At 38.7% G+C, this 27,486-nt stretch overlaps 1 protein-coding gene across 1 annotated transcript in view; it reads right to left on the bottom strand.

Annotated features, from left to right (window-relative positions):
• Positions 1–8,026: 8,026 nt before the first annotated feature.
• SLC7A11 (solute carrier family 7 member 11) overlaps positions 8,027–27,486 on the bottom strand; it is a gene marked incomplete at its 3' end in the record, with an annotated part of 85,425 nt that continues 65,965 nt past the window's right edge. The window contains exons 7-12 of the mRNA XM_079712964.1: positions 26,590–26,713; positions 24,609–24,712; positions 23,775–23,871; positions 22,128–22,277; positions 20,705–20,882; positions 8,027–8,094 (exon numbers count right to left, since the gene is read on the bottom strand). Coding sequence (XP_079569090.1) covers positions 8,027–8,094; positions 20,705–20,882; positions 22,128–22,277; positions 23,775–23,871; positions 24,609–24,712; positions 26,590–26,713 — 721 coding nt within the window. The remainder of the gene's footprint in view (positions 8,095–20,704; positions 20,883–22,127; positions 22,278–23,774; positions 23,872–24,608; positions 24,713–26,589; positions 26,714–27,486) is intronic.

Below are 27,486 nucleotides of genomic sequence, written 5' to 3'. Positions count from 1 at the left end.
GAGAGCAGGGGCTGCTCTTCATTGCAGTGTGCGGGCTTCTCATCGCAGTGGCTTCTCTTGCTGTGGAGCACGGGCTCTAGGGTACGTGGGCTCAGTAGTTGTGGTGCACGGGCTTAGTTGCTCCGCGGCATGTGGGATCATCCAGGAGCAGGGCTCGAACCTGTGTCCCCTGTATTGGCAGGAGGATTCTTAACCACTGCGCCACCAGGGAAGTCCCCATAGAGGGTTTTTAACATATTTGTGTTTCAGAAAGAACATTCTGGGGAAACATGTGAAGGCTGAATTATAGAAAGACAAGAAATGAGACTTCTGTTAAGAGACGGGGAATAAGAAGACCGAATTAGGACAGGTGAAAAAAGAAAAGAGAAGTTGCTAGATATTTCAGAGCAGAGGACAGATGGATGTAGGCCATGAGGAAGAATGTCTACAGTGTTTGCTAAATCCGCCACCACTTTCAGTTTTTAGTACAGGAAATTTTTGTGAAGTAGGATACTCCAACAAATTCACATAATGAGTGACAGATAAATCCAATCATTAAAACCAAAGCTTTCAATTTAATGGAATGGACACTGCTAAAAAAAATCCACACAAAACAAACAAAAAACAAAAACAACAACAAAAAACACAACATGATTTTTATTAGATAAACTATCAAATGTTTAACTTCCATTTCAAATGTTTTCTACTAAAAATATGTACAAAAATATATATACAAAGGTTGAAGCAACTAGAAGCATGACAGGTATACATATACGTAAATACAATTGAAATTAAGTTCAATGCAACATTGAGTGACATTATATTGCACCAAAATCTATTCCATACAAAAACACATGCATCAAGAGTTTCCATCAGATGAAATCACACTTATTTCATAGTATCTTACCACTTACACAGATAGCCCGTAAACACCATCTGGCAGCGTGATTGCTGTACCAGAACTCTCCCTGGAGGGAAATCATTAAGCTGTAGAAAAATCCATTTTATTTCACATATCACATGCTGGTATAGGCATCAGTGCCACAGAACCCTAAGAAACAGCACAATCCACAGATGAAAGTCCCTTTGCACCATTTATATTTTCATAGTTAAATATCTTAGTACTTCTAATATGGTTGGAATGTAGATATAGAAAAGAAATTTTGCTCTTTAAAAATTTATCAATACAAGATACTGTGCAAAATTTGTATAAAATAGTACAATCCCATTTACTGAGTTTCATTATCACAATGCTAAGATGAAGAATCCCCACCACAGATGAGGACCATGTAGGATGTTGGGCCTCCCTCTCCCTCAGCTGCACTTCTTGTTCCTGTATTTTAGAGCACCAGCCCAAACGCACCCCCTCCACTCACAATGAATGGTCCAAGGTCATGATGAACCCATTCCAGATCCAAGTTAATGGATATAGCTGGTCTATAAATTGCAATCTAAGCACAGATCAAAGAGACAGCTGCCAGCACAGCCCTTCCGAATAACTGGACTACTTTCCCACTGGGCTAAATTGATTGCATCGGCACTTATTATTGATGTTTAACATAGACTGTGAAAAGCATTGGAATACATTCATATATAGTACCTAGTAATATGTTAATGAACATTACAATACATATGGATTTTTCTGCCCCTTGATAGTTGAAAAAGAAATTATTGCTACCAGGTCAAATTTTAACACAAAGCTCACTAAACCCATGTTAATAAAGTCAATACAGATATACAGACAATAAAACAACATGAAAGATTCATCATGAGATGAATTCTGAGTCAATAACTAAAAACCATCTCTACCAGTACATCACTACTATCTAATTTGCTCTATGATAAGTAAAAACCAAGCTCTTTGAAACCCAGAGTCAAATCTTCGTCAGAAAATTAGAACAAATTAAGTTCTCGAAGCATTCAGTACAAGAGGCCATTTGTCTTGTCTCTTTGTGACTTGCACTTATTATAAAACTGCAGGTAGTCAACATTTAGCATCAGTGAAACAATTCTATCAATACACGTTTGTTCACCAGTTTGGCGTAAAGAGAAGACACTGCATTACATGGTAATAAGCCATTTCTGTTTGTTTTTTTTAAAACACATCTGATGCTTATGTTGGCAAAGTTCCCCAAATGCTGAAAGGTACCACTGAAAGTTCATTACTATTGTGCTGCAATCCATCTACAAAAAGACAGAAATTTGAGGCAAATGCCTGTGTCCACAGTAAACAAGAGTAAGGTGATATGCCACTCTCTGAACACAGATGGATACTGTCAAAAGATGAACCCTGTTTTCAAGATAATAAGTATCAATAGTTAAGTTCTAGATTTAAAGCAGTAGTAACAACATTCACAAGGGAAAACCATAAAGTAAAAAATTTCTCCAAAAAGAGGATCAAAATAATCCCAGACTTAAAAAAAAGAAAAAAAAAAAAAAAGAATCCCAGACTACTTGAAATCTTTGCAGGGGTCTTGTGGTTTGTGTGCTAACCATAGTTATATATACTGTTTTTGCTTCCAGAGCAATTTAAAAGTGCTCTGTGGTAGTGTCTGAAGTAATTAGCATACACATTAATTTAACGTTGATCATTTCTATTCTGTTATAAGCATACGCTCATTTGAAACAATCTGTGTTTTACTTCTCCAAAGTATTTTTACTTTCTATTCCATTAGTCAGTAAGTGGAAATTTGGAATGAAGGAGAACTGCTAGGGAAAAAAATAATTCAGACATGCTTTAAAATAAGACAGCTCAAACCTCAAACCAGGGAACCACATTGCATCGCCTCCTGGTGTGCTATGAATGTGCTTCAGAGCATGCGCAGAAGAATGTTAATCAGTAGGAATAAGTGGGCTCTAACTTCACAATCCTCATTTCAGTCAGGCCAATCACAACCCAACCAGTTATACAGCTGTAACATCCAAAGGCCTAATCTGTTTTCCCACAAGATGCTGTACAAAATACCCTGCTGCACAAAGTACTCAAAATACAGTCACTGCTGCAAAAGAGATAACTGTGCATGTCTTTTTTTTTTTTTTTTTTCTTCCTCTCCAGTTTTCAACATGGCCTTTAGAGGCTTCAACAAGAGGTAATAAGGATTCGGGAGGCAAGTCTTCTAACCAAGAAATTAATTCATTTGAAAGTCATACTTTTAAAAATAAAATCAGTAGTGTATACGTTGAGGGCAAAAAGTATGCTCACTTTCAAAACAGTGCATCCATCTGTATGGCTGCTAGACACCTAGATGCTCCACAGTTTCTTGAGAGATTATCTATAAAACTGTTAAGGCACTTATTGATACTATAAATGTACCCTTGATCCAAGTAGCCAAAATACACACGTGTAACAGATAACTATTTGGAGAGTGTAACCATCCTCCACTGATATTTTAAAGCCAACGGTAACAGAGAGAAGGGAGCAGGGACACACAAAAGGGCATAACCGAAGTGGTAGTTTCAGACTAAGAATATCAAGTAATTGTATAAAATTAAGACTCACTCCTATCTTGAAAATATCATGTCAAAAAAAATAAAACATAAAGGGAACCATTTGATTAACTCAAAGGAAACAGAGAACTGGTTCAAAAAGATCAAGTTATTATCCTGACGAGATTGTAGGGAAGGACAATTATCTCACAACATATGGAAAACTGGTGAACTTTCTGTGAGACCATGATGTATGCCTCTGTGAATTTGTTATCAGAACTAAAAATAGACCAAGCATTTATTTTTAGACTCCAACTAATTTGAAAATGTGACAAAAAGAAGGATTATCTCCCAAAATTGGCTATTAAAATATCTTTTTAAGTACAGTACTAATAATACCTAGAGGTTACACTTTTAGGTATTATATATATTGAGATAAATTAAAAATACTGTTTATGGGAAAATTAACCTAAAATACATTTATAGGTAATAATTCTTTTACCTATATATAAATAATGTAAACAGAAGCTGCCAAGATGACTCTATCTACTCTAATTTATATCCACCACGAGCTTCGTCAGTCACACAATGCCATGCTTTAATTCCTGACTTTGAATGGTTACGAAAGTAAATGTAGCTCTGTAAACATGATCAGCACCAACATAAAGCATATCACGTAGGGTGAAATGAAACAAGGTTTTATTTAACTAAAATCAAATTTCTTGACTCCTCTGCATTCAAATTTCAAATCTCTCTATATTTCTTTCCAAACTAAGAAAAAGAGCTACAATTAAAATCCCATTGTTTTTCTATCATTCAGAATTGACACATAAAATATGTCCAAAGTGAAACTCTCTCCTTATATACCACATATAATATGTACTATGAGAAAGCCACTTAGTTATATAGAGATATTTCAATTAACTCACAACTTTATTACTTAAAAATATATCCTACAAATACCCCATGCTTATTTCTAATGGATAAAGTAATGGGAGTACCTTGACCTTTCTCATAGGGACAGATGCAGATTTTTTTAGGGCCAGAAGTATATATAATTTTGCTAACCTTCTTCAAGAAATGTAATACAAAATTCCTAATGCAAAATTAGGTACAGGACCTAGGGAAGGGCATGTCTAAGTAAGGGGCACTGAAGCTTACATTTCATTAGCTTTTAGGGGATTCAAAAGGGCATAACCAAAATCCCCGAAATACATGAGACAGTTAATTTTTATATTTCTCTGATTATACTGCATAATAAGTTAGACCAAAATATAGTTCCTTCCAATCACATGCTACCTTTCATTTCCTGCTACTCTGACCTTTAGTTTTCTATCTTTTCATAACCCACTCCTCAATTATAAGAAATCAGCTATAGGTCAAAGATGCTCCCTTTCTCAGTTAGCATTACATTCATCTCAAATAGAGATAATAAGTTTCCTGAAGACTGATTCAGTTCAACATAGAATTCTATTGAGTTATGTAATTATACTCATGTTAACCATCTGATGATATATCAAACAGCAATTGGGGAAACAACTGTACCAGACACATAAAACAATGTAGAAACTTGTTTCAACTTGCATATCTTAGTGTTAGAGAAACTGCCATGAATTGGAAATGTAATTTAATAATCTGTCCTAATTTTGTGCCAGCAGAGGCAGGGGAGATACAGTATAAGCACGTATGCAAATGTGTGCATACACACATCTAACGTTTATGTTTGGCACTGGAGTCAGCCATCTTTTCTAGGGCAAATCTTTAATCTCCTAAAGAAAGATAAGAAGAGGGTCTACTCCTAGCTGACTAAGACACCAGTTATAATGGTCAGTTTTCTTCATTCAATCTTAGAAAAATCTCAGCAAACTAGTCTAATATTTTTTAAAAGGGGTCAAAAACGTTTACTGAAATATTCATAATTGTGTAAGGAGAATCATTCCATTTCTCCTAGCAAATTGTTTTAGCTTTGGAGGTCTTTACTAGATCTACTAAATTCATATTTAAATACTTGAGAATCTATGTACCAAAAGAGCAGAACATTTGAAAATAGTATATTAGCCGTCGTAAACTATATTGGCTACTTTTACTTTTTTGTGTTATAATAAACGGATAAAATGTATTTAAACATTTGAATATGCACACTGGCACAAATGTATCACATCTAACAGTTCGATATATGAGAAAAATATATATGAGAAAAAATTACTTAGCATAAAAAAATATATACATATAAAAGTGTGTAGGAGAGTTTTCAAACTAGAATCTGCTTGACATAATACCATTCCAAATAAATGTTACAACTATTGAATGAATGATTACAGAAGCCCTGTATCTTGTCATGATGTATCCTAAGGATAAGTAGAAATACAACTTAATCCTCATCGCTTTAAAAAGAAAAAAAAATTACTGACTGACTTTCCATCTGGTTAAAATGGTATTACAATGGCATTAGAAATTCAACAATGCAAAAATCATTTTTAAAATGATGAAAATAATAATGAATATGTTCTCTAGTTAGCTTGTATAATGACATATTTAAAGAGAATAGAACCAAAACTAAAATAACTAAAAGGAGGAGACCTATCTTCCACTTTTGATATAAGCACATTAACCTCAGGAACAATCAGTAACTATACAAACTTCTCCATGAGACTTTACCATTTTTTTTTTCATTAGGGGAAAAAAACAATTCCAGGAGAGTTTGCTGGTTTAGATTACATGGGCCTAGACTGTAAAAAAGAATATAAAGGAAATCTGTTTTCACCAATAGCAACAATTTAGTGGGGACAGATGTAGACAAATGGATATAAGATGTACAGACTACAGATCAAATTCTGAAAATCCATGGTAAGAGAAAAAGGAAGGAATTTTTATAAATTCACGTAAAGACCCAAACACTACGTTTGGCTGAAAAAATTTCAATCTCAGATATATATTAAATTGAAATTTAATTAAATGAAATTTAATTAACTGAATTAAATTTTGAAATTGAAATTAACGAATTGAAAATTAATTAATTGAAATTGCCTCAAATTATCATCATTTCTACTTTGATCAACTGTCTATGAACTCTATATACCTGCTCTTAATGATTTTAATCATTGTAATTCTTCCAAAAATTCTTCTTTTCAAATGGACAAAAATTATGGATGAAAAAATTCTGGCCATGACTATTTACTCTGAGACTTAAGTAAATAATGGTTAACAAATTTCATCATTGTATTATTCTTATTTGAAAATTCCACAGTATTTTCTAAACCCAGCATAGTGATACCTGTCTGAATATATACATTTCATGTACAGTTTCTTTCAGTGAATTTATCAGTTATCTCTTTTACTTTGTCAGGAAATTACTGATAAAGCCTAGAGAGAGAAATGGAAACATTCTTAGAAACATCAGTTGTAAATCTTATTTAGCAGCGACATTTCTTCCTTAATTTTTATGTAAATATGTATCTTTTCCTAATTGATCTGGACAGTTTTGTCCAAAGAGATATTTTAACAATATAAAATGTATAAAGAAAACGTAAAACTGTCAAAATTCATCACCATGTAAAAACAGCTATGAGATTTTTAAAAAATGTTCAGAAACACTAACAATGTATGTAGAACTATAGAGTGGGGCATAATATTTTGGCATTTTCTTTTTTGGTGATTTCCGTCTTCTGTTGATATTGTAACTTGATTTAAAAATGCACATATTTAGATGTATTTATCAAAGAGTAAATTATTAGTGAAACACATGATCATGCTTAAGAGGATTTAATACCAAACTGACTACTGCTTTGCTCTAAGAAAGGCGTTACATCCTTTCCTGATCAATTAGGCTGCCATGAAAACAAATGGCACGTAACTATGAAGCTTCCTGATAATGAGTGAAAAAAATCCTAACATAATAAATTCTCAAGCATTTTTTTTACTTAAACATAATTCCTGGATTTGTCTCATAAACAATAGCCCCTAGAAACTCTTCTTTCATGTATTCATCAAAATTAGGCATACCCCTAATTTTTTTTCTTTTTCAAAATGTTCTGGGTATAATCCATTAAAACATGTATGATATCTAGGTTGATATCTGTGGGAAGCAATGCAATGCCAATGTAAAATAAATTTCTTTCTTTCCTCTGTCCATAATGATGACATACACTTTTTTTTTCCCCAGAAGAGTAGAAAACAATTTTCACAGTACAGTTATCTATAGTATATAAAAATTGTTTTTACAAAACCCATATTAAAGAAAACATCTCAGTTTTCAGTCTGAAGGTTCTTAGCCATAAGACATGTTATAGAGAAAAACCACTAAAGTAATTGCCATTCTGTAGTCTTTTTCCCTAACCTCAACAGGTAGGTATCAGGGACTTGATAGTTCACAATGATCATGTGAACTTACGGTATAATTGCATATCAGCATTCTATAACCACATGGAATAATAACTAAATTTCTTAGAAACAAGTTTGAATACACTGGAAGACTAAACAGAAATAACCAATTCCTTTAGTCCATCTCCAAAGTTGCAATCCTCTGGATTTTCATAAAAGGAGTGAAGATACATTTTTTGTTTCAGCCCTTTGAGCAGAAACAAAGCCAAGGATAGATTGCCAAGACTTCAAATGCATTAATTTATAATTTATGACAATCTTCTTCCGGTACAACTTCCAGTATTATTTGTAATGTTCTGGTTGTAATGTCTACAAAGACATAAAGAAGAGAAATTTAAAATGCACAGAAATCAGAAATGCATAAAAACAGCAAAATGCAAATTATTTGGGACTGAATATTGAAAACTCACAACCGCCTATCTCATAGAGCACTTTCAAGAATTATTTATTTCATTAGAATCCTATCATGCTCAATTAATTTATTAGTCACCTCTGTAACTTCCCATGATGGCTTCTCAGAAAGAATACATTAATACCGGGGTTTCCCTGGTGGTCCAGTGGTTAAGAATCCGCCTGCCAATGCAGGGGACACTGGTTCAAGCCCTGGTCTGGGAAGATCCCACATGCTGCGAAGCAACTAAGCCTGTGCTCCACAACTACTGAACCTGCCCTCTAGAGCCCACAAGCCACAGCTACTGAGCCCACGTACCGCAACTACTAAAGCCTGCGTGCCTAGAGCCCGCGCTCAGCAACAAGAGAAGACACAGCAATAAGAAGCCCGTGCACCGCAACGAAGAGTAGCCCCCGCTCGCCACAACTAGAGAAAGCCTGCCACAACAACGAAGACCCAATGCAGCCAAAAATAAAAATTAATTAATTAATAAAATTTATTTTAAAAATAATAATACATTAATATTTTGCGTTCAAATAAGGACTTTTATTCCTGAACCAGGAGGCTGAAAATATTTTGAGACAATAGGACCAAGATATAAATAAATGTTCAAAACTATACTTCATATTGAGTCTAAAATTGGTTTGTTGTTTTTGCACCTATGAGAGTACATCCAACTCCTCAGCAAACTCAAAGAATCAGAATATAATTTCCAGTCTCAAACTTGTAGTATATTATTGAGCAAAACATTTTATCTCCTAGGGCCTCATTTGCTTCCCCTATAGAATGGGGGGGGACTTGGGAGTGGTGTCAGCAAGATGGAGGGCCGGGGGGTCCCCCACACCCCCAAAAACAAGCAAACAAAAAAGAAAACCAAGAACAATAATAGTTACAAATGGAAGAAAACAGCTCAGGGAAAGCTCTAGACGACAAAGAAGCAGCAGCAAAAAAACCTGGCAGATCTCAAAAATCAAGGATGGCCACATACAAAAGCAAAGGAAGCATTTTGTCCCTATCACCCCATCCCCCAGTCGGGAGCTGCTGGGCACCAAGAGGAATCCTCTCAGGAAGGTCACCACGTGGGGAGAAGGAGAGCAGAAGGACCACAGCAAGCCTCGCCATTGTGGATGTCTGCAGCTTTTGGTACAAGAGCCTCTCAGTCTTCAATGACGCTGACCCTAGCTGATGGAGCAGCCTGTAGTACCCCCCCACCCTCTTCTGGATCTACTCCCAGAGGCTGGAGATGTTGCTGAGGTGAGACCTGCCCTCAGGGGTCCCAGTTGTTGCTGTGCCCCACTCTCACACATTGGGTACCACAGCACATCTCCATATAGGACACCAGAGCTGCCATTGCTCTTTGCCCACCCCAGCCCCAGGTTGGGGCCTTGCTCCATCATTACCAAGGCAATCTCCCTGACCTGAGCCGTGCCTCCTGGGTCCCAAGTCATGCTTTGGCTGCCCGAATTGGCTGTCGCCCTGTGCCTCACCCCCTTGCCCCATCCCAGGTCAAGACTCTGAACTGTCATTGCTGAGATGAGTTCTTACTGCCTCCCAGGTTCCAGGTTCTGGCTCTGACTCATCATTGCTAAGGGCAATGCCACTATCCTGAGTCTCACCCCCATGGCAGGTCTGGTCAAGGCTGAGACCCTTCATTGATGGGACTGGGCTGCCTCTACCTTGAGCTCCGCCTCTATCCCAGATTGAGGCTTTTGAACCATCTTTGCCAGGGATGCTACCACTGCCCTGAGCTCCGCCCCTCAGATTTCAGGTCAGGACTCTGACCCATGGAGGCTGGGACCAGGCTACCACTGCCCTGAACTTCACCCCCCATCCCAGGTTGCGGCTCTGAACTGTCATTGCCAGGGCCTTGCTGCCACTACCCTGTGCCCAGCTCCCGGAGTCCCAACACACAGCTTTAACAAACAACTACCGGAGTTGTAGTATTGCTATTCTGTGAGCGCTCCCAGTGGGCGGTGGGAGGGGTGGGGGCAGAGGTCAGACTTTGACCTACCATTCCCAGGCTGTGCTACTACTGCACTCTGCCTTTTCTGCCCAAGCCACCACTGCATCTTGTCATCCCAGGGTCCTCATCACTGCTGTATTCCCTCTCACCGGCACAAGTCACAGTAGTGAGCCCTTGAGACCCAAGTACCAGTTCCATAGGATATCTGCACATGTCCATGCCCTAGACACCTGTGTCACAGCCACAGCAAGTGTGCCTATGCTCCAGGACCCTGGCACTGTGGTAGTTCCATGTGTGCCTGATCCCCAGACCTCAGTTCCAAGACTGCTCTGAGAACTCTTGAGTGTCAGCACATCAGACCAGGCACCAAGAGGGGTCTCCTCAAGTAGAGGTTCCTCCCAAGAGCAAAAAAGTAGAGGAGAAGCAGGAAGATGTCAGCAGCCTTAGCCTCTGAAGATACCAATAGCCCTACCTGCCACCTATAGGTCCTCTGCAGCCTTAGCCATATAAGAACCCCACAGTCTGGCCAGTTTCAGCCTCAGCCAGTGGAGTGGCATGGAGGCTACATCGCTGTGCCTTCTCAGGAACCAAAGACACTGCATCCCAGTCAGCAGGTGCTCTAACAGCCACCACCAGGTGAAAGTCTTTCCCTACTGAAGCCAGTCTGAAAAGACCGGAAGAGGTGACTTCATCCTCAAATGCACAGATATCAACACAAACCCATCAGAAACATGAAAAAGCAAGGAAACATGACATCACCAAAGGAATGCAATACTACTCCATTAACTGCCCCTAAGGAAATAAAGATCTGTGACTGATCTGAGAAAGAATTCAGAATAATGATTTGAAGGAAGCTGAGTGATATGTGAGAGAACACAGACAGATCAATGAACTCTGGAATAGTATATGAACAAAATGAGAAATTCAACAAAGAAATAGAACTCATTGAAAAAAAATCAGAAATTTTGGAGAAGAATACAATGAATGAAATGAAAAATGTAATAGCTTTGACAAGGAGGCTCAATCAGGCAAAAGAAAGAATCTTGGAGCTTCAAGACATACCTCTTGACATTTTCCACTCAGAGGAGAATAAAGAAATTAGAATAAAAAAGAAGAAAGCCTGCATGAACTGTGGAACATGATCAAAAGAAAAATTATCCATATTATGGGAGTCCCAGAAGGAGAAGAGAAGGAGAAAGATACATAGAACTTATTTAAAAATATAATGGCTGAAAACTTTCAAATCTGGGGAGAGATACAGCCATCAAGGCACAAGAAGCTCAAAAATCCCCAAACAGATTCAACCCAAAGAGGTCTTCACTGAGACCCATTATAGTCAAGCTCTCAAAAATCAAAGACAAAAAGGGAATCTTGAAAGCAGCAAGACATAAAAGAATCATCACATATGAGGGAATCTTGATAAGGCTATCAGCAAATGTCTCAGCAGAAATCTTACAGACCAGGAGAGAATGGGATGATATATTCAAAACGCTCAAAGAAAAAAAACTACCACCAAGAATACTTCACCCAGAAAAGCTGTCATATAGAAATGAAGGAGAGAGAAAGACTTTCCCAGGTCGACAATAGCTAAAGGAATTTGTAGTCATTAGACCTGCCCTACAAGAAATGCTAAAAGGAGATCTTTAAGCTGAAACAAAAATATGCTAATCAGTAGCATGAAAATATATGAAAGTATGAAGAAGAGGGAACACTTCCAAACTTATTTTATGAGGCCAGCATTACCCTGATACTAAGTCCAGACAAAGACACTCTAAGAAAAGAATATTACTGACCAATATCCCTGATGAATACAGATGCAAAACTTCTCAACAAAATTTTAGCCACCCAAATTCAACAATGCATTAAATGGATCATTCACCATGATCAAGTGAGTTTTATCTCTGGAATGCAAGGATGCATTCAACATAGTACTAAACCAGACCAATTAGGCAGAAAAATAAATAAAATGTATCCATATCAAAAGGAAGAAGTAAAATGATCTCTGTTCACAGATGACATGATCTTATATAGAAAATCCCAAAGACCCCTAAAAAACTGTTAGAAATAATAAATAAATTCAGTAAAATTGCAGGATACAAAATTGACACACAGAAATCAGTTGTATTACTATACATTAACCATGAATTATCTGAAAAAGAAATTAGAAAGCAATCTCATTGACAATAGCATCAAACAAATTAAAATACCTAGGAATAAATTTAACCAAGGAGGTGAAAGATCTGTATACTAAAAACTATAAGACTTTAAGGAAAGAAACTGAAGAAAACACAAACCAATAGAAAGATACCCCATGTTCCTAGACTGAAAGAAGTAATATTGTGAAAATGTTCATATGACCCAAAGTGATCTACAGATTCAATGCAATCCCGATCACAATTCCACTGACATTTTTCACAGAAATAGAAAAAAACTATCCTAAAATTTATTTAGAGCCACAAAGTAATCCCAAGAGAGAAGGACAGAGCTGGAGGCACTATAATACCGATTTCAAGCTATATTATAAAGTCATAGCGATCAAAACATTATGGGGACTTCCCTGGTGGTCCAGTGGTAAAGAATCCACCTTACAATGCAGAGGACATGGGTTCGATCCTTGGTCAGGGAACTAAGATCCCACATGCAGTGGGGCAACTAAGCCCACATGTCCCCAACTACTGAGCTCGCATGCCTCAAGGAGAGAGCCCGAGTGCTGCAAACTACAGAGCCCATGCGCTCTGGAGTCTGTGCGCCACAACTAGAGAAGAGAAAACCTGTACGCCACAACTAGAGAGAAGCCTGTGCACAACAATGAAGAGCCTGCATGCCGCAACTAAGACCCGATGCAGCCAAAAATAAATAAATAAATAAATAATAAATCTTAAAAAAAAACACAGTATGGTATTATCATAAAAACAGGCATATAGATCAGTGGAACAGAATGGAGAGCACAGAGGTAAACTCCCACATATATGGTCAACTAATTTTTGACAACGGTGCCAAGAACACACCATAGAGAAAGGACAGATTCTTCAATAAATGGTATTTGGGACAACTAGATATCCATATGCAAAAGAATGAAATTGAACCCCTACCTCATGCCAATCACAAAAATTAACTTGAAATGGATCAAAGATTTAAATGTAAGATCTGAAACTATAAACCTCCTAGAAGAAAACATAGGGGAAAAGATCCTCGTTATTGGCCTAGGCAATGATTTCTTGGATAAGCCACCAGAAGCACTGGCAACAGAAACTAAAATAAATAAGTGTAATTGCATTAAACTAAAGAGCTTCTGCACAGCAAAGGTAACAATCAATAAGCTGAAAAGACAACCTACAGAATGGGAGAAAACATTTGCAAACTATACATCTGATAAGGGACTACTCTCCAAAATATAAAAAGAACTCACAACTCAATAGCAAAAAAGAAAATAGTCCAATTTAAAAATTGGCAAAGGACCTGAATAGATATTTTTCCAAAGAAGGTATACAAATGGCCAAGAGGTATTATGCAAAGGTGTTCAACATCACTAATCATCATGGAAATGAAAATCAAAATCACGATATCACCTTCACCTTAGCAAAAGGATGGCTTTTATCAAAAAGACAAGAGATAACAAATGGTGAGGATGTGGAGGAAAAGGAACCCTTATACACTGTTAACAGGAATGTAAATCAGTATAGACAATGTGCAAAACAGTATGGCAGTTCCTCAAAAAACCTGAAAATTGAACTACGGTATGATCCAACAATTCCGCTCCTGGGTATGTACTCAAAGGAATTCAAATCAGTATCTCAAAGGGATGCCTGTACACCCATGTTCACTGCAGCATTATTCACAGTAGCCAAGATAAGGAAATAACTTAAGTGTCCATCAACAGATGAATGGATAAAGAAGATGTGGTATATATATCACATCTGGAATATTATTCAGCCATGAGAAAAAAAGGAAATCCTGCATTTTCAACAACATGGGTGGACTTGGAAGACATATGCTAAGTGACATAAGTTAGACAGATAAAGACAGTACTGTATGATATCACTTATATGTAGAATCTAAAAAAACTGAACTTGTGAAAGCAGAGAGTGGTTACCATGGGCTGGAGGGTGGGGAAATTAAAGAGATGTTGTTTAAGGGTACAAACATACAACTAGTAAATATATAAGTTCTGGAGATTATAGTCAACAATACTGTATTATAAAAGTTGCCAAGAGACTATATCTTAACTGTTCTCAACAACAGCAAATGATAAAGATGTTTACCATGATAAAGACATTGTAAAGGCGCTAATGCTACTGTGTTTTATCTAATGCAATATATAAATATATCAAAATCAACACTTCCTACACCTTAAACTTACACAATGTTATAGGTCAATTTTTTCTTAATTTAAAAATTAATTAATAAATAAAGAAGAATGAGGGTCTTGGACTAGATCAGTGGTTCTCAAAGTATAATCCCCAGACCAGCAACATTAGAATCACCTGAGATATTAGAAATACAACTTTTGAAGCCTCATCCTAGACCTACGGAATCAGAAACTGAAGGTAAGGCCCATAAATCTGTGATTCTGATAGACACTAAAGTGCAGGGGTCACTGGGCTAGGTGATTTCTACGGTCATTTTATCTCAACAGTCTTAGAACTCTGTCACTCCACTTTCCCGAGATATTAGTTCTTGTCCACCTCTTATCTCTGTAATTGGTCTCCACAAAACCTCTTCAAACAGCTACTGGTCCTGAAGCCCCTGGTACCTATTGTCTTGATGGTTTTCAGAGCCACATCATCTCTCATCCAGACAGGCCATCTTTCTCCTCTTTTATGACTTCTCACCTGTAAGAGTCCCTTCCAAGCAATATTTAATGCCACTAAAAAAGGTACGTATTTTCATCCTTTATTTTCTAACAGTGTTCCCAAGTTGTTTTCCTCAGCACGCTGATTTTTATAATATATTCATTACAAAGGGTCCAGCATCATTCTGGAAAATGGTAAACTCTATGAAAATGTTTCTCGAATGAATTCTATTCTGTCACAGCCCACTCTTGACATTGAGATGTACATGGAGCACAAGGGAGTGCTCAAGAGCAACTGAAGTTCATGTTTACAGAAAAGGGAAATGATAGAATTATCCTAGAAAAATAGACTGTGGAAAAGTAGATATCAGTCAATAGTAAGGGCGATGTGGCTTTTGCAGGCAGAGATGGAGTTAGGACTAACTGATAGCTTTAAATAACAAGAGTTCTGCCATGGTCAAATGCAAAGTGGTGGGGTTAAGGTGACATGTTCTGCAGCCCTTCCTCTCTGGAGAAGTCCTGCAGTTGCTACTCGAACTAGTCTCCATAACGACGGCTGTTCTTGAGTGTGTGTGCGTGCACACGCGTGTGTATGACTATTTATGCATTTGTCTACTGAGATTTTTTTTTAACTATTTGTTTTTTAATGCAGCATCTACTCCTCCATGCCCCAAATGAAAGCCTTTTCCAAAAGTGTGTCTCTGTATTCTGCATCCCCCAGCCCTAGGCTTTCTTAGACATCTTACCGACCCATGTCACAACACTGCATGGGTTCCAGACAAAGGGAGAACAACTTAAGAGATCCTGTTGCTTCGCTCGTGTGACATTCTCCTTCCTGAAAGCTCCATTTGGATCTTCTATTCAGTAGCACTTTGGGGGCTAAAGAACCTCTCTACTCATTCTACACACCCAGTAGAACCTTCACGCTCAGTCAGCCCTGTTGACAGTCCCTCGTGTGGCTTTCTTATGCTCTCTCTTGGGATCTCGAGATTTAAATAATTTTCATCATGATGGAGGTTTGAGCACAGTGACTGATTTGGGCTCTGAGTGGCTTTTGGAGTCCTACCAACTTTTCCCACCAGGTCATCTACAGCCATGGGGGTCACAGAGTGGTGCTCAGCGGACCCAAGTAAGCCTCTGAGGAAGCTTCCTGCTTGCCCAAAAAAGCTGCAGAGCATGTGGTCTCCAACTACATCCCTACCCATATAGGGCCTTTGGCTTTGGGGATAATCAGCCCCCTGACAATATTTCTTTAAATAAAGTCGAGCCATTGAGTCTGCATTTGGTGTTTTTAGTTATGTAAGCTATAAGACCAAATAGCAGTTGAAATATTTTTAGCTTTGTCTTCCATGTTCAGTAGTTGTTTTTGAAATCCATTGAAACAATTACTGCCCTTGCAAAATCTGATTTACCCAATAATACCTCGTACAAGCGTGGGAACTACAGCCAAAATGGAATAAGTCTATGAAACATTAGCACAAAACCAAACTTCCCCAGAAATCATAACAACAGTATCTATGTTTTTCTTTTTTTTTTTTGAAAAGCCTTCGAAACCTTTTCACATGCATGGCCTCATTTTACCCTTACAGTGAAGATGGTTTGGTAAGAAATGCAGGCAAGCTTAACTCATGTAAAACATCACACCTCAGTCTTTGTGAAGAGTCTGTCAAATGCATGCAGCAGCTTTCAGTGAAGCATCATAAACAAACTGCTCACAACACACTGTATGCAGAACATGCTTTTAGAATTCTAGTTTTGCAAAATCAGTGTCCACCACAACGGGCAACAGTCATTCTGCTGGTGCTGCCCGGTATGATTCTTTATAACTAAAGATTTTGTTTAAATACAGCTGTCCTCCACAACTCGCCAGGAGCCAGAGGGACCAACTTCCAGTCACCCCATTCACTCCCAGCTGTGATGGAGGTGGACGGATAAACAGAGGCAGCTGAGGAAAACGGCTGTGGGGAGCCCTGGCTGGGGTTTGCCGGCTCCAGCATCCCCATGAATTTGAGTATGTCAGTGGGGTATCTGTCCCCTCTTCCTTGGGTGAGAAGCTTGTGTTTCTATAAATAAATCGATCCAGACAAATTAAGCACTCCATCACAGATGGGGGGAAAAAAGCTCTCTGCACATCCGACTATTCCCTTAAGAGCACATTTCCTTTTCATCCCAGGAATGCTATCAAATGAAGCGTGGTTCAATACTGGCATCCTGTGGCCAGAGAAATTCATCAAGTCTCTGAAACTCTCAGCTCCTCGGGTTCTGAACGTTCTCTGGCTATCTAAACTCAGCAGCCTGTCTCCATTTTCTGAACGCTGTTCGGTGACCTTGTGTGTTTTTAATGGATGCCCCCCTGGTAAGATGTATCTTGATAAACTATCATTTCACAGGGATGATCTGTTCAGGTATACTCGGGTGAAAATAAGTGATCAGACCAAGGCTAAAGAATGTTCCCCAGCTCAGCTTCCCTGGTGGCGCAGTGGTTGAGTGTCCGCCTGCTGATGCAGGGGACACGGGTTCGTGCCCCGGTCTGGGAAGATCCCACATGCCGCGGAGCGGCTGGGCCCGTGAGCCATGGCCGCTGAGCCTGCGCGTCCGGAGCCTGTGCTCCGCAACGGGAGAGGCCACAACAGTGAGAGGCCCGCATACCGCAAAAAAACAAAACAAAACAAGAATGTTCCCCAGCAGAACAATTTGGTGTTAACTCTACACCCTGCTCCAAGCAGAGGCTCTCTGGCTCCAAGTTTACACTGAGTTTCCCCCTAACAACAAGGAGGCAATTGGGAGAAGAGGCGAGGTGATGGCTCAGGACTCTGCTGTGTTGTGTGTCCGTGTGTGAGTGTTTTGTTTTGGCCAAAGGCTAGGAAAATACTTGCTACGGCCACAATAAATATGATGAATTTTCTTTATTTTACTGTAAGAATGCTGCCTAAGAGGAAAATCAAACAAAATTACAGAGGATTGCTGCTTTTCGCAAACTCACTCAAAAGTCAGCTATAAAAATAAAGAGTTACAATGATCGCAGTTTAAAGGCAGAATTGCCACGCTCCCTGGTAAGACTCAATGGCGTTGTTGAGAACCAAATAACCATTATGGGACTGCTACTTGCTGCTGCTTTCACGAATGGCTAACACTACATTTAGTGTCCTTGGAGATGTTCAAAACGCCATTGGAGACAGAAAAATAACAGAAAACTTCAAAACTACATGAGCATGGAAAAACATCAAAGAAGGAGCAAGTATGAAAACCAGTAGTTGCTATGTACTGGCAAAGAAATGGAAGAAAATATGCACATGTTAGCAGAAGGAAAGCATTTTTAGAGTTGGCTGACTGCAAACAGGAAGGACAAAATGCCTACTAAGTGGGCAAGAACAAGGAATTTGTTCTTTCATCATGGTCTCTCACACTGTAGTCCAACTCTAGGGCTACCCACTCTTTCTTCCTAAATTCTCATGGTTTTCCATGCATTCAGGGGTTTTCCTTGTCTCTAGCCAGGATCTGAGATGGACACAGACACAGCCCCCCAACCAGTGGTGAGTACTAATCTACCCTGAACATTGATAACGAGCAATTCTAATGGTAAATACTGTATAACAAGACTTGGATTTGTTTTTCAGCAAAGGCTCTCTATGTATTGCCTACAACAGATAAAACGTAACTAAAAATATTCTACCGAAAACCAGTGTGATCTAACAAGACACAGAGATTAAATACCCTGCTAGGCAATCCGTGTGCCTGTGTAAACCTTGAAGAACCTAACTTTTATAGTAACACTTCCTCTGGGAATAGTGTTGCCAGCTAGGAAACAAAATGCAGGTATAAATAGTAGTATAAGGTCTAAAGATATCAAACACCAATTAAAGCTAATAGGGAGTAGTAGCAGAAGTCTATTTTAAATGACTAGCTTCTAAATGAGTTTGTGTAGCACACTAGAGATGCAATATGTACACAAAGTTGTTGGTTGTTTTTTATTTTTAGTAACACTGACATAATTTATTAATAATTTTACCAGAAATCTCCCTGAACTTTTTACTGGGCTTTAAAAAATTAATGATGGTAAAGTAAGTAAATTAAAATGAATGAAAAGAAAAAAAGTGGATTTCTAAACTCACCAACCTCACCAGCAAGAACCTATCTGCTCCTCTGGATAAAGTTCTCACTCTCTCTCTTCCCACAGGTACCCAATCTAAAAAGAGCATGAATCTGAAGTCCAGCATATGTGGGTTCAAATCTCAGCTCAGTGGTTTAAAATCTATACACTTAAATTCTCCATCTCCCTGCACCCTGGTTTTCCCATCTGGGTGTAGAAATCAACCAGTTCACATGTGGATCTTGTGGAGGATTGAATGAGATGATGATGTGAGGAAAACAGCTTCACTGGCAGAGCCCCCGATAGAGGGTGAGGCTTTTGACAGAGGCTGTTCCTAAGCACCCTTCCTACCTACTGATTTTACTGTAGCTTCCTCTCCCCCAACTCACCTGGTCACCAAGCTCTGTTGGTTGTTCTCCTTTAATATCTTTCACTTTCTCTTGGACCCCTGCCAACATGACCTGTGTTCAAACCCTCCTCAGTTCTGTCAGGAGTACTGTGATAACCACCAATCTCTATTTTTGAGAATGTCTTCAGCCTCATGCTCTCTAATCCATCTTCACTGCCCACACCCCTCCACCAGGATGACTTTTACAAAGTACAAAACTGCCTGATTTGGAATTCTAGGTCTTCTACTTAATATCTACATGACTTGGAACACAGGATTCTCCCATACCATAACTCAAAATCTATAAAACGGGGATAATTTTTCCTGCCTCACAAAGTTGTTATAAGAATTAAACAAGGTTATATATGTGCTAACACATAGAAATCACTCAGTAATTATCAAGTTTCTTCCCTTGATTCTTTTTTTTTTTTAAATATTTATTTATTTGGCTGCACCGGGTCTTAGTTGCGGCATGCAGGATCTTAGTTGCCTGACCAGGGATCTAACCTGGGCCCCCTGCACTGGGAATGTGGAGTCTTTTTTTTTTTTTTTTTTTTTTGCGGTACGTGGGCCTCTCACTGCTGTGGCCTCTCCCGTTGCGGAGCACAGGCTCCAGACACGCAGGCTCAGCGGCCATGGCTCACGGGCCCAGCTGCTCCACAGCATGTGGGATCTTCCCAGACTGGGGCACAAACCCAGGTCCCCTGCATCGGCAGGCGGACTCTCAACCACTGCGCCACCAGGGAAGCCCGGAACGCGGAATCTGAACCACTGGACCACCAGGGAAGGCGGCTCTTGATCATTCTTGCTATTCTTATGACCCTCCATGATTCACCAATAGGGTGGTGTTATAATAATGATATTTAAGCCCTTTGCAGGCTCTACCTAACTCCCCACCAAATCTCATATCACTCATTAAGTAGTATGTTATCATACAGAATCAATACACTATATTCAACCCAGGATAAGAACAATTAAGTTAGTAAGGGATTCAGAAGAACAATTAGGTCATTTACAGAACTGCTGATAAAATTCTATCTAAAAATTTGTTCTCCTAAGAAGTGATTAAAGCAACTGAAACTCAATATCCCAAAAGGATTCAGTGGCTCTACCCTAAACATCCTTCCTGTCTTTTCTTCTGCCAGTTCTCATTAGAATACAGTAATGTATTCAAACTAGCAATTTCCCTACTTATATTTTCAAACTTTAAGGTATGCATGTTATATATGTACACAGAGATGGGTTTTCTACAACATGGTCTCGCAAAAGGTCCCAAAACTGCTTAAAAGTCTTACCTGACATTCTTCTAAACCACCTGGGTTTCTTGTCCCATATAATAAAGAGATAGTAGGCAGGGACCCCGGTCAGAGTGATGATGAAGCCAATCCCTGTACTAAATGGGTCTGAATAAAGGGAAAGGGCGACCATGAAGAGACACGTGAAGGAAAACAAAGCTGGGATGAAGAGCGGCACCTGGAACACAACACAAAAGAAAATCACTTCAAGGGCAGTTCAAGAGACAAAAGGTGGATTCAAGATGAGCACATCAGTCATGTGATCAGGTGATACACCTTGATCACGGGACCAAGTGACAGGCACCATCCTATCACACCTTCATACCAAAATCTCTTGCATAGGGCACAGAGACTATATTAAACACACTCCTTTAAATTAAAAAAAAAAAACACAACTTCGGGTAGAACAAAATCTAAGGATAAATAAGTGTGTTTCATTAGAGATGTTCTGTTTGAATTATTTTACTAGTTAAGCACTATGTTTTAGGATTTATGTTTTTGATTGTAAAAGATTGGTTCTTTGATAATTATGATTAGAATACACTTTAATGTAGAGCCAAGAGCACGGGCTGCTTGTTACATGTTAAAGCCTTTCAGTGCATATTGATTTTCTGTTGGAGATTCACAATAAGAACTGACAGGGATCAAACAGGCCAACTCCTATTCAACCACTAAGAAAGATGTTGCCGGCATTAGGCAATGAATATAATTAGAAACAAATTCTGACAACATGATGGACAAGATCATCTGTGTTATTTCTTAAAAGCAAATACGTAGTAAAGACAAATCAGTCCATGAGCTTTCAAGGCTAGAGGCATATGCGTCAGCCCTCCCAAAAGGAAACACTTAGCTATGGTAAATGGACATTCTATTAAGTGGTATATTCACACATCTTCACTTTCCCTATGTATTTCACATTTCTCCTCCTTCTGGAGTGTACAAGGCAGAAAAGGGGCAATATAACAAGTCACAACATTTAAGAACACTTAAAATGCCTTTTTGTAAAGCAGCATCCTTTTTAAAGTTTTAATTAGTGATGATTTCATACATATCTGCCTCACTCTTTCTCAGTATGGTTGTCCACAACTATTCAGCAGAAAAAAAAGAAGCAGTCTATATTTTGAACATATCATCAGGTCATTAGACACATTCATGAAAAATCAATATAACAAACATTGTATATTAATATCCCCACTTTTCAACAATGTGACCTAACAAAGTTCAGTATATCACAAACAAGCCGATGAACTATTTTTCCAAAGTAAAATAAATCCCATATGAAGGCATGACCTGCAAGAGTTAAACATTTTATTCCAGAGGATTCTGCCCTCTGCCCAAGCTCTTCATCATCAACTTATGACAAAGGGAGGACCAGGTATTAGGAGGAAGATTTATGTAAACCCATCAAGATTGCTGAGGTTACCTTGAAAGGACGATGCATATCTGGGTGTTTGTATCGAAGATAAATCAGCCCAGCAACCGCCAGCCCAATAAAAAGCCACCTGGCAAAACTGAGGAAATTCAAAAGACTGTAGAGGTCCCCAGAGAAGAGCATTATCATTGTCAAAGGGTGCTGGGGGGGAGGGGAAGGGAGAGAAAAATCATGCACAGTGAGTTAAAAGAGAACACATGTGATAACAAGCAATACCATCACTACACATTATTATTATCTTTTCCAAACGATTCTTTCTACTGATAAACGACCATTGCGATTAACACCTATACTCAACTAACCTCCTAGCTATATATCCAGCTTTTCTACTTGCTCTTTACACACACATATGGATGCATTATTTTTAGCTGTTTTTCATTTGAGTTAAGAGAACATGCTTTCAAAGAGCAAAACACAGGACACTCAATGACCCAAAATTTAAAGACCCAGAGACTGAGATGGTCGGTAAATAACTAACAATAAAAGTCAAAAGCGCATCCAATACACACATTTGCAGAGAGCTCCGTGAATGGTGTCTGATGAGCCCCTGGCTATGCATACACAGGAAGGACAGCCACCTCTAGAGACTGTGTCCTCTCCTGAGTGCAAAGCGTTGACCTTTCCTTCCTCCACACTTCCTCTCCCTGGGTGCTTGCCACATGTGACCCTCAAGACCGCAGAAAAGAATGAAGCACAGAGATCTGCACAGCAAGTCTCTACAGCTGCACAGACCAAGGACAGCATGACTGATAATGCAGGCTTAAAATGAAAGCCCTCTTCAATAATACATTCTGTTCCCACAAGTGAAGTAAATTTCCAGAATCCACACAGAGTACCCCGCCCGCCCACCGGGACTTTACAAAGAAATTTCAAGGAAACATTTTGAAACAAATGAAACCCATGGGGGGTGGAGATGGGGGTACAAAAGTGTTCAATGCCTTCTGTGGTGCGCCTGACAGCAGGAGATTGGGAAAAAATGTTACAAAATAGTAGGTAAAAAGGAATATAACATTGCCAATGGGGGATCTGAGGACTTCTACACCTTACACAGTTTTTCATATCCCATGTTTCACAAATACTTTTCTCTGCATAAAGAATCGTACAGCTCAAATTTAAGTTTTGGTGCTTTTATTTCTCCCATTTAGGGTTGCTCTCAAAATTCTCACTTTCAAGCACAGAATCCCTGCACTGTCTAGGATTCTGTCGACTTTTTCTGTAATTTTGTATGCATTTCATTATAAGGGGCCTCTGATGAGACATCTGGGCGTTTTGGGACTGTAGCTTTTAGCTCCACTTTCAATAAGTAGAATTGGGACTTATTACTCGACCTCCTTTTCTGCAAGGCTCTCTGTCGGTGACAGGAGCCCAGGCAATCATTTCCCTTTGATCTCACAGATTTCTACAAAGATGAAAAAGAAGTGACGTGTTATTGCTCCAAAGCATCAAATATGCATCAGATATACTGGATGAAGGGAAGCGATGGAAAATATCCTGCCTCTGCAAATCCACCAGGATACACATAGAGCCAATTTAGCAATGAATGAGAACAGAAAGCAGGAGCTGAAGTCAAGTTTGAAATCCTCTTTGCTAAGCTGTTCTTTGAGGTTACATCTAGATACACATGTTACTATGCATTACCAAAACAATAACAGCTGGCAGAGGAGTGTGCTTGCGGATGTGAATCATGGAGAGGATTTCCGGAAGGTGACCCTCCCGAGATGCAACATAGAATAACCTGACAGGAGAAAAATGTACAATTAATCATTTCCAAGGGAAAAAAAATCCAGAAATCGAAGAGAAAACTTGCATCTTCTTCATACCAAATGGTCTGACATTTCTTAGGTGATTACTTCGAATTTTATAAAATCTGCCAAAATGTTATGTTCCTTTGAGGAGAAACAGTAGCAACATCTGACTCAGCATAACTCACCCCACATATAAATAGCTGGTGGTGAATTTAGTTCTAGATTTCTAATACTGCACGTGTGTTATCAATCCAGTCCAACTCAACACACACACACACACACACACTCACAACATTCACATTTATGTGATTGGGTTTTCATCAAATTAAAACAAAAGGGACTTCTGCATCAAACAAAAGGGATACAGATGGTGGGATGGTGATGTCTTGTGTCTCTTACTTTACTTTTTTGCTTGTCACCTTTAGCGAAACAAAAGATTTTATTGCCAGAAATAAAATGCTGTTGTTAAACTCTGTAGACATACGATAAAACAACAACAAAAAACCCCTTCATCCCTGGCTTCAGAGTAGGCTATGAGTAGACAAGCAGTGCCCTCTAATGGACAGAATAGGACATGCTGTTGATACTTGGAGGAAGATTTCAATCTTGCGTTTCCCTTTAAAAACAGCAGGTTAGAGGCACTATTTCTTTTCTTTTTAAACTTATCCTTATCACATCCCATCTCAAACACAGAAATGCGTTTCTAGAAATGCTTGAACTCACTCACCTGGAGACAGCAAACACACCACCATTCATGGAACCAAAGCAGGAGAGGGCAACAAAGATTGGAACTGCTACTGAGAAATTTCCCAGGAGCCGCTCAGAAAAAGTCTAGTGAAAGACAGACGGAAGCAAATTAATGCTTTGCCAGAAAGTGGAATAAAATGCAACAATTTAGGCTAAACACGCTCTATGACTTTCTGTTCACCTGGTGATATGTGTGTGTTTTATAATCCTTTTTTGGGTTAGGGTCAGACTAACCTCTTAGAACAATAATCAAAGGCAGGTACCATGTCCTTGCTTGTTGCAGAATTATGGGCAATAGTCTAAACAAGCACCTTCCCTCTACTTCCAAAGAGCAATGATCCATTTATCAAATCTTTATCAACTATGATATCTATTGTCTCTGACTTTGGTAAATACAAAAAACTCAGTACAGAAGTTCTCCTTTTAGAGACAGAAATCTTTCTGTATAATACCTTCTCTTTCGTCTGGAAAGCCACATTTTTATAGCAAAGTACAAAGGTATTCTGAGAAGAGTTGCAGATACCTGTTTCATATACCAATCCCACTGTTATGACTTAAAAGCGTGGCAAAAAATAATTGAGGACTTAATCATGTATACTATGGATATGAACAGTTCTGAAAATCTTTTGCCCAGAATAATCACATCAGCTGAATCTCTGTTTATGAAGTCAATCCCGCCCTCTCAGGTATCTGCCAATTCCTTCTGTAGTCTCCTATTAAAAGGCTAGAATACCAACACAAGTCCAAGGAAATCAAACTACAGAAAATATAAAAGTTAAACAAAACTTCTGACATTTCCTTTTGCACATTCCATGGCATGTGCAACATTGCAAATTTTCATGAAGGATGTATTTTCAAAAAAAAAAAAAAGTGGGATTCTTTACTTGTCCTTGATGCAGCCGGTGCTATGTAATTAATGGACCACATTACGCTCAAAGACTAAGTGCTGCCCTTTGTCTAGTAAGATGAGATGACGACCTGACATCAGGAAGCTCTGTGCATTTGGTTGTCTGGTAGAAGTTACAGCAGTGGACAGAGTCTTTTCTAATACAGTGAACTCGTACATAGGTTCACATGAAATTAGATAATTTGTTCCCTGTGGATGTTGCTGATATGAGGTAATAGTGACTATTTTAAAAGGGACTGACATCTAGTGATGGGAAGTTCTTTTTTTTTCACCCTTCATTGTTATAAGGTCATGAATGAGTGCCCTCTTACTAGCTAAGTTTTTATACCAAAAAGTCTGTGTCACAGAATAGCAGTCCCATAACATGACCTTTGAAAGCAAAAGATGGTCCTGAAGTCAAATAAATTTTGGAAAATGCTGTAAAATTATGAGTATCCACGTCTTAGGGAGTTAAAATGCACATTAGCTTCTCTAATATTCTGAAAAGTATTATAGCAATGACATCTGTTTAACTTTGAATAACTCAGTATTTCTTCAAATTAATAATATCCTAGAACTTGTATTCAAAATGATATATATACTAGAAAAAAAGTGTTATGTGGTCCATTTGGAAATTCTAAAGTGGTACTTTGGGAAAAAGATTTTAAGTCAGCATTTGAAAAGCGTCTAAACAGGGAGGAGTACAGAATAAATGCAATTTGCATATCCCAAAATGCATTCACTTAAACTCAGTAACTGCCCACCTGTCTTTAAAGACATGTTGGAAGAATAATGACTTCTACTCAACATGTATGTGTGGAAATATGTTTTCAAGTAGACATATGTGGAAATGTTTTACATGAAATTAACAGTACAGAGAAATCATATAGGAGTGTAGCTGTATCAGTTAAATGGAATATGCTAAGGTATGTTCTAAATTTTTTAAATATTCATTATCATTCCGTTAAAAAAAATTACTGGATTTCAAAACACTTTCTGCTGGAGGGAACTACTATAAAATTGCATCATTTCATTAACCTAAATTCAAACTGGCATTTTCCCAGCTTAGACTTACCACTGCCACTGCCTTTGAAAGCAACAACTCCTCAGCACTAATGGTTGTAAAGTAGGCCACATTTGTTAGCACATAGCCAATGGTGACGACGGCCATGGATATACATATCGCAAGGGGGATGGTTCTGAAATGCACAAAGGAATCGCTTATCAGTCATCTTTCGTTAGTCATTTCTCTGCAAGCAAAGAAGATAACAGGCTCATTCAAACAAAGAACAAAAATGGTATGGATAACTACAGGCTCTGTTGGGTATGTATAAACATTTCATCAGGGTGAAGTACCACATATTCCTTTATAATTTAATCAAGTCCATAAGGGGAGGTACTACATTTGTCTTGTCTACTGCTCTACCACAGAGCATATGGGTCTGTCCGATTCCTGTGCTCCATAAATTCTAGGGCAGGGTTTCACAAACTTGAGCACGCATCACCCGGAAGGCTTGTTAAAACACAGATTGCTGAGCCCACCTCAGGAGTTTCTGATTCAGGAGGATTTGCATCTTTAGCAAGTTCCTGGGTGATTCTGATGCTGCTGGCCAGGGGACCACACTTTGAGACCCACTGTCCTATATATATGCCTTTCAAATACTGATTCACTTGCCTTGACACCTTTCTAATACTAGTTTCCCAAAAGATCTTTCGCATTCAGTGTTTTCCCCTTCAGTAATTCCCCTTGCCATCGAATATGTGTACACTTTTGGAAGCATGACAGCAACATATATCTACCTTTCTAAATGACAGTAATAATAATTTTGTACATAACACAAAAAGCCCAGAAGTGCTCCCAATAATGCCTTTGCACTGCCCTGCTGTGAGTTCAAAGGAACCTCAAGATCATGAGTATCTATTAAAGCAACAGCACAGATAATCCCATGAAATTAGAGGTGACATGCTGTGA

This window comes from Hyperoodon ampullatus (genome assembly GCF_949752795.1).
Source record: "Hyperoodon ampullatus genome assembly, chromosome: 1".
Lineage (NCBI taxonomy): Eukaryota > Metazoa > Chordata > Mammalia > Artiodactyla > Ziphiidae > Hyperoodon > Hyperoodon ampullatus.
This window is presented reverse-complemented; position numbering and strand designations above follow the sequence as displayed.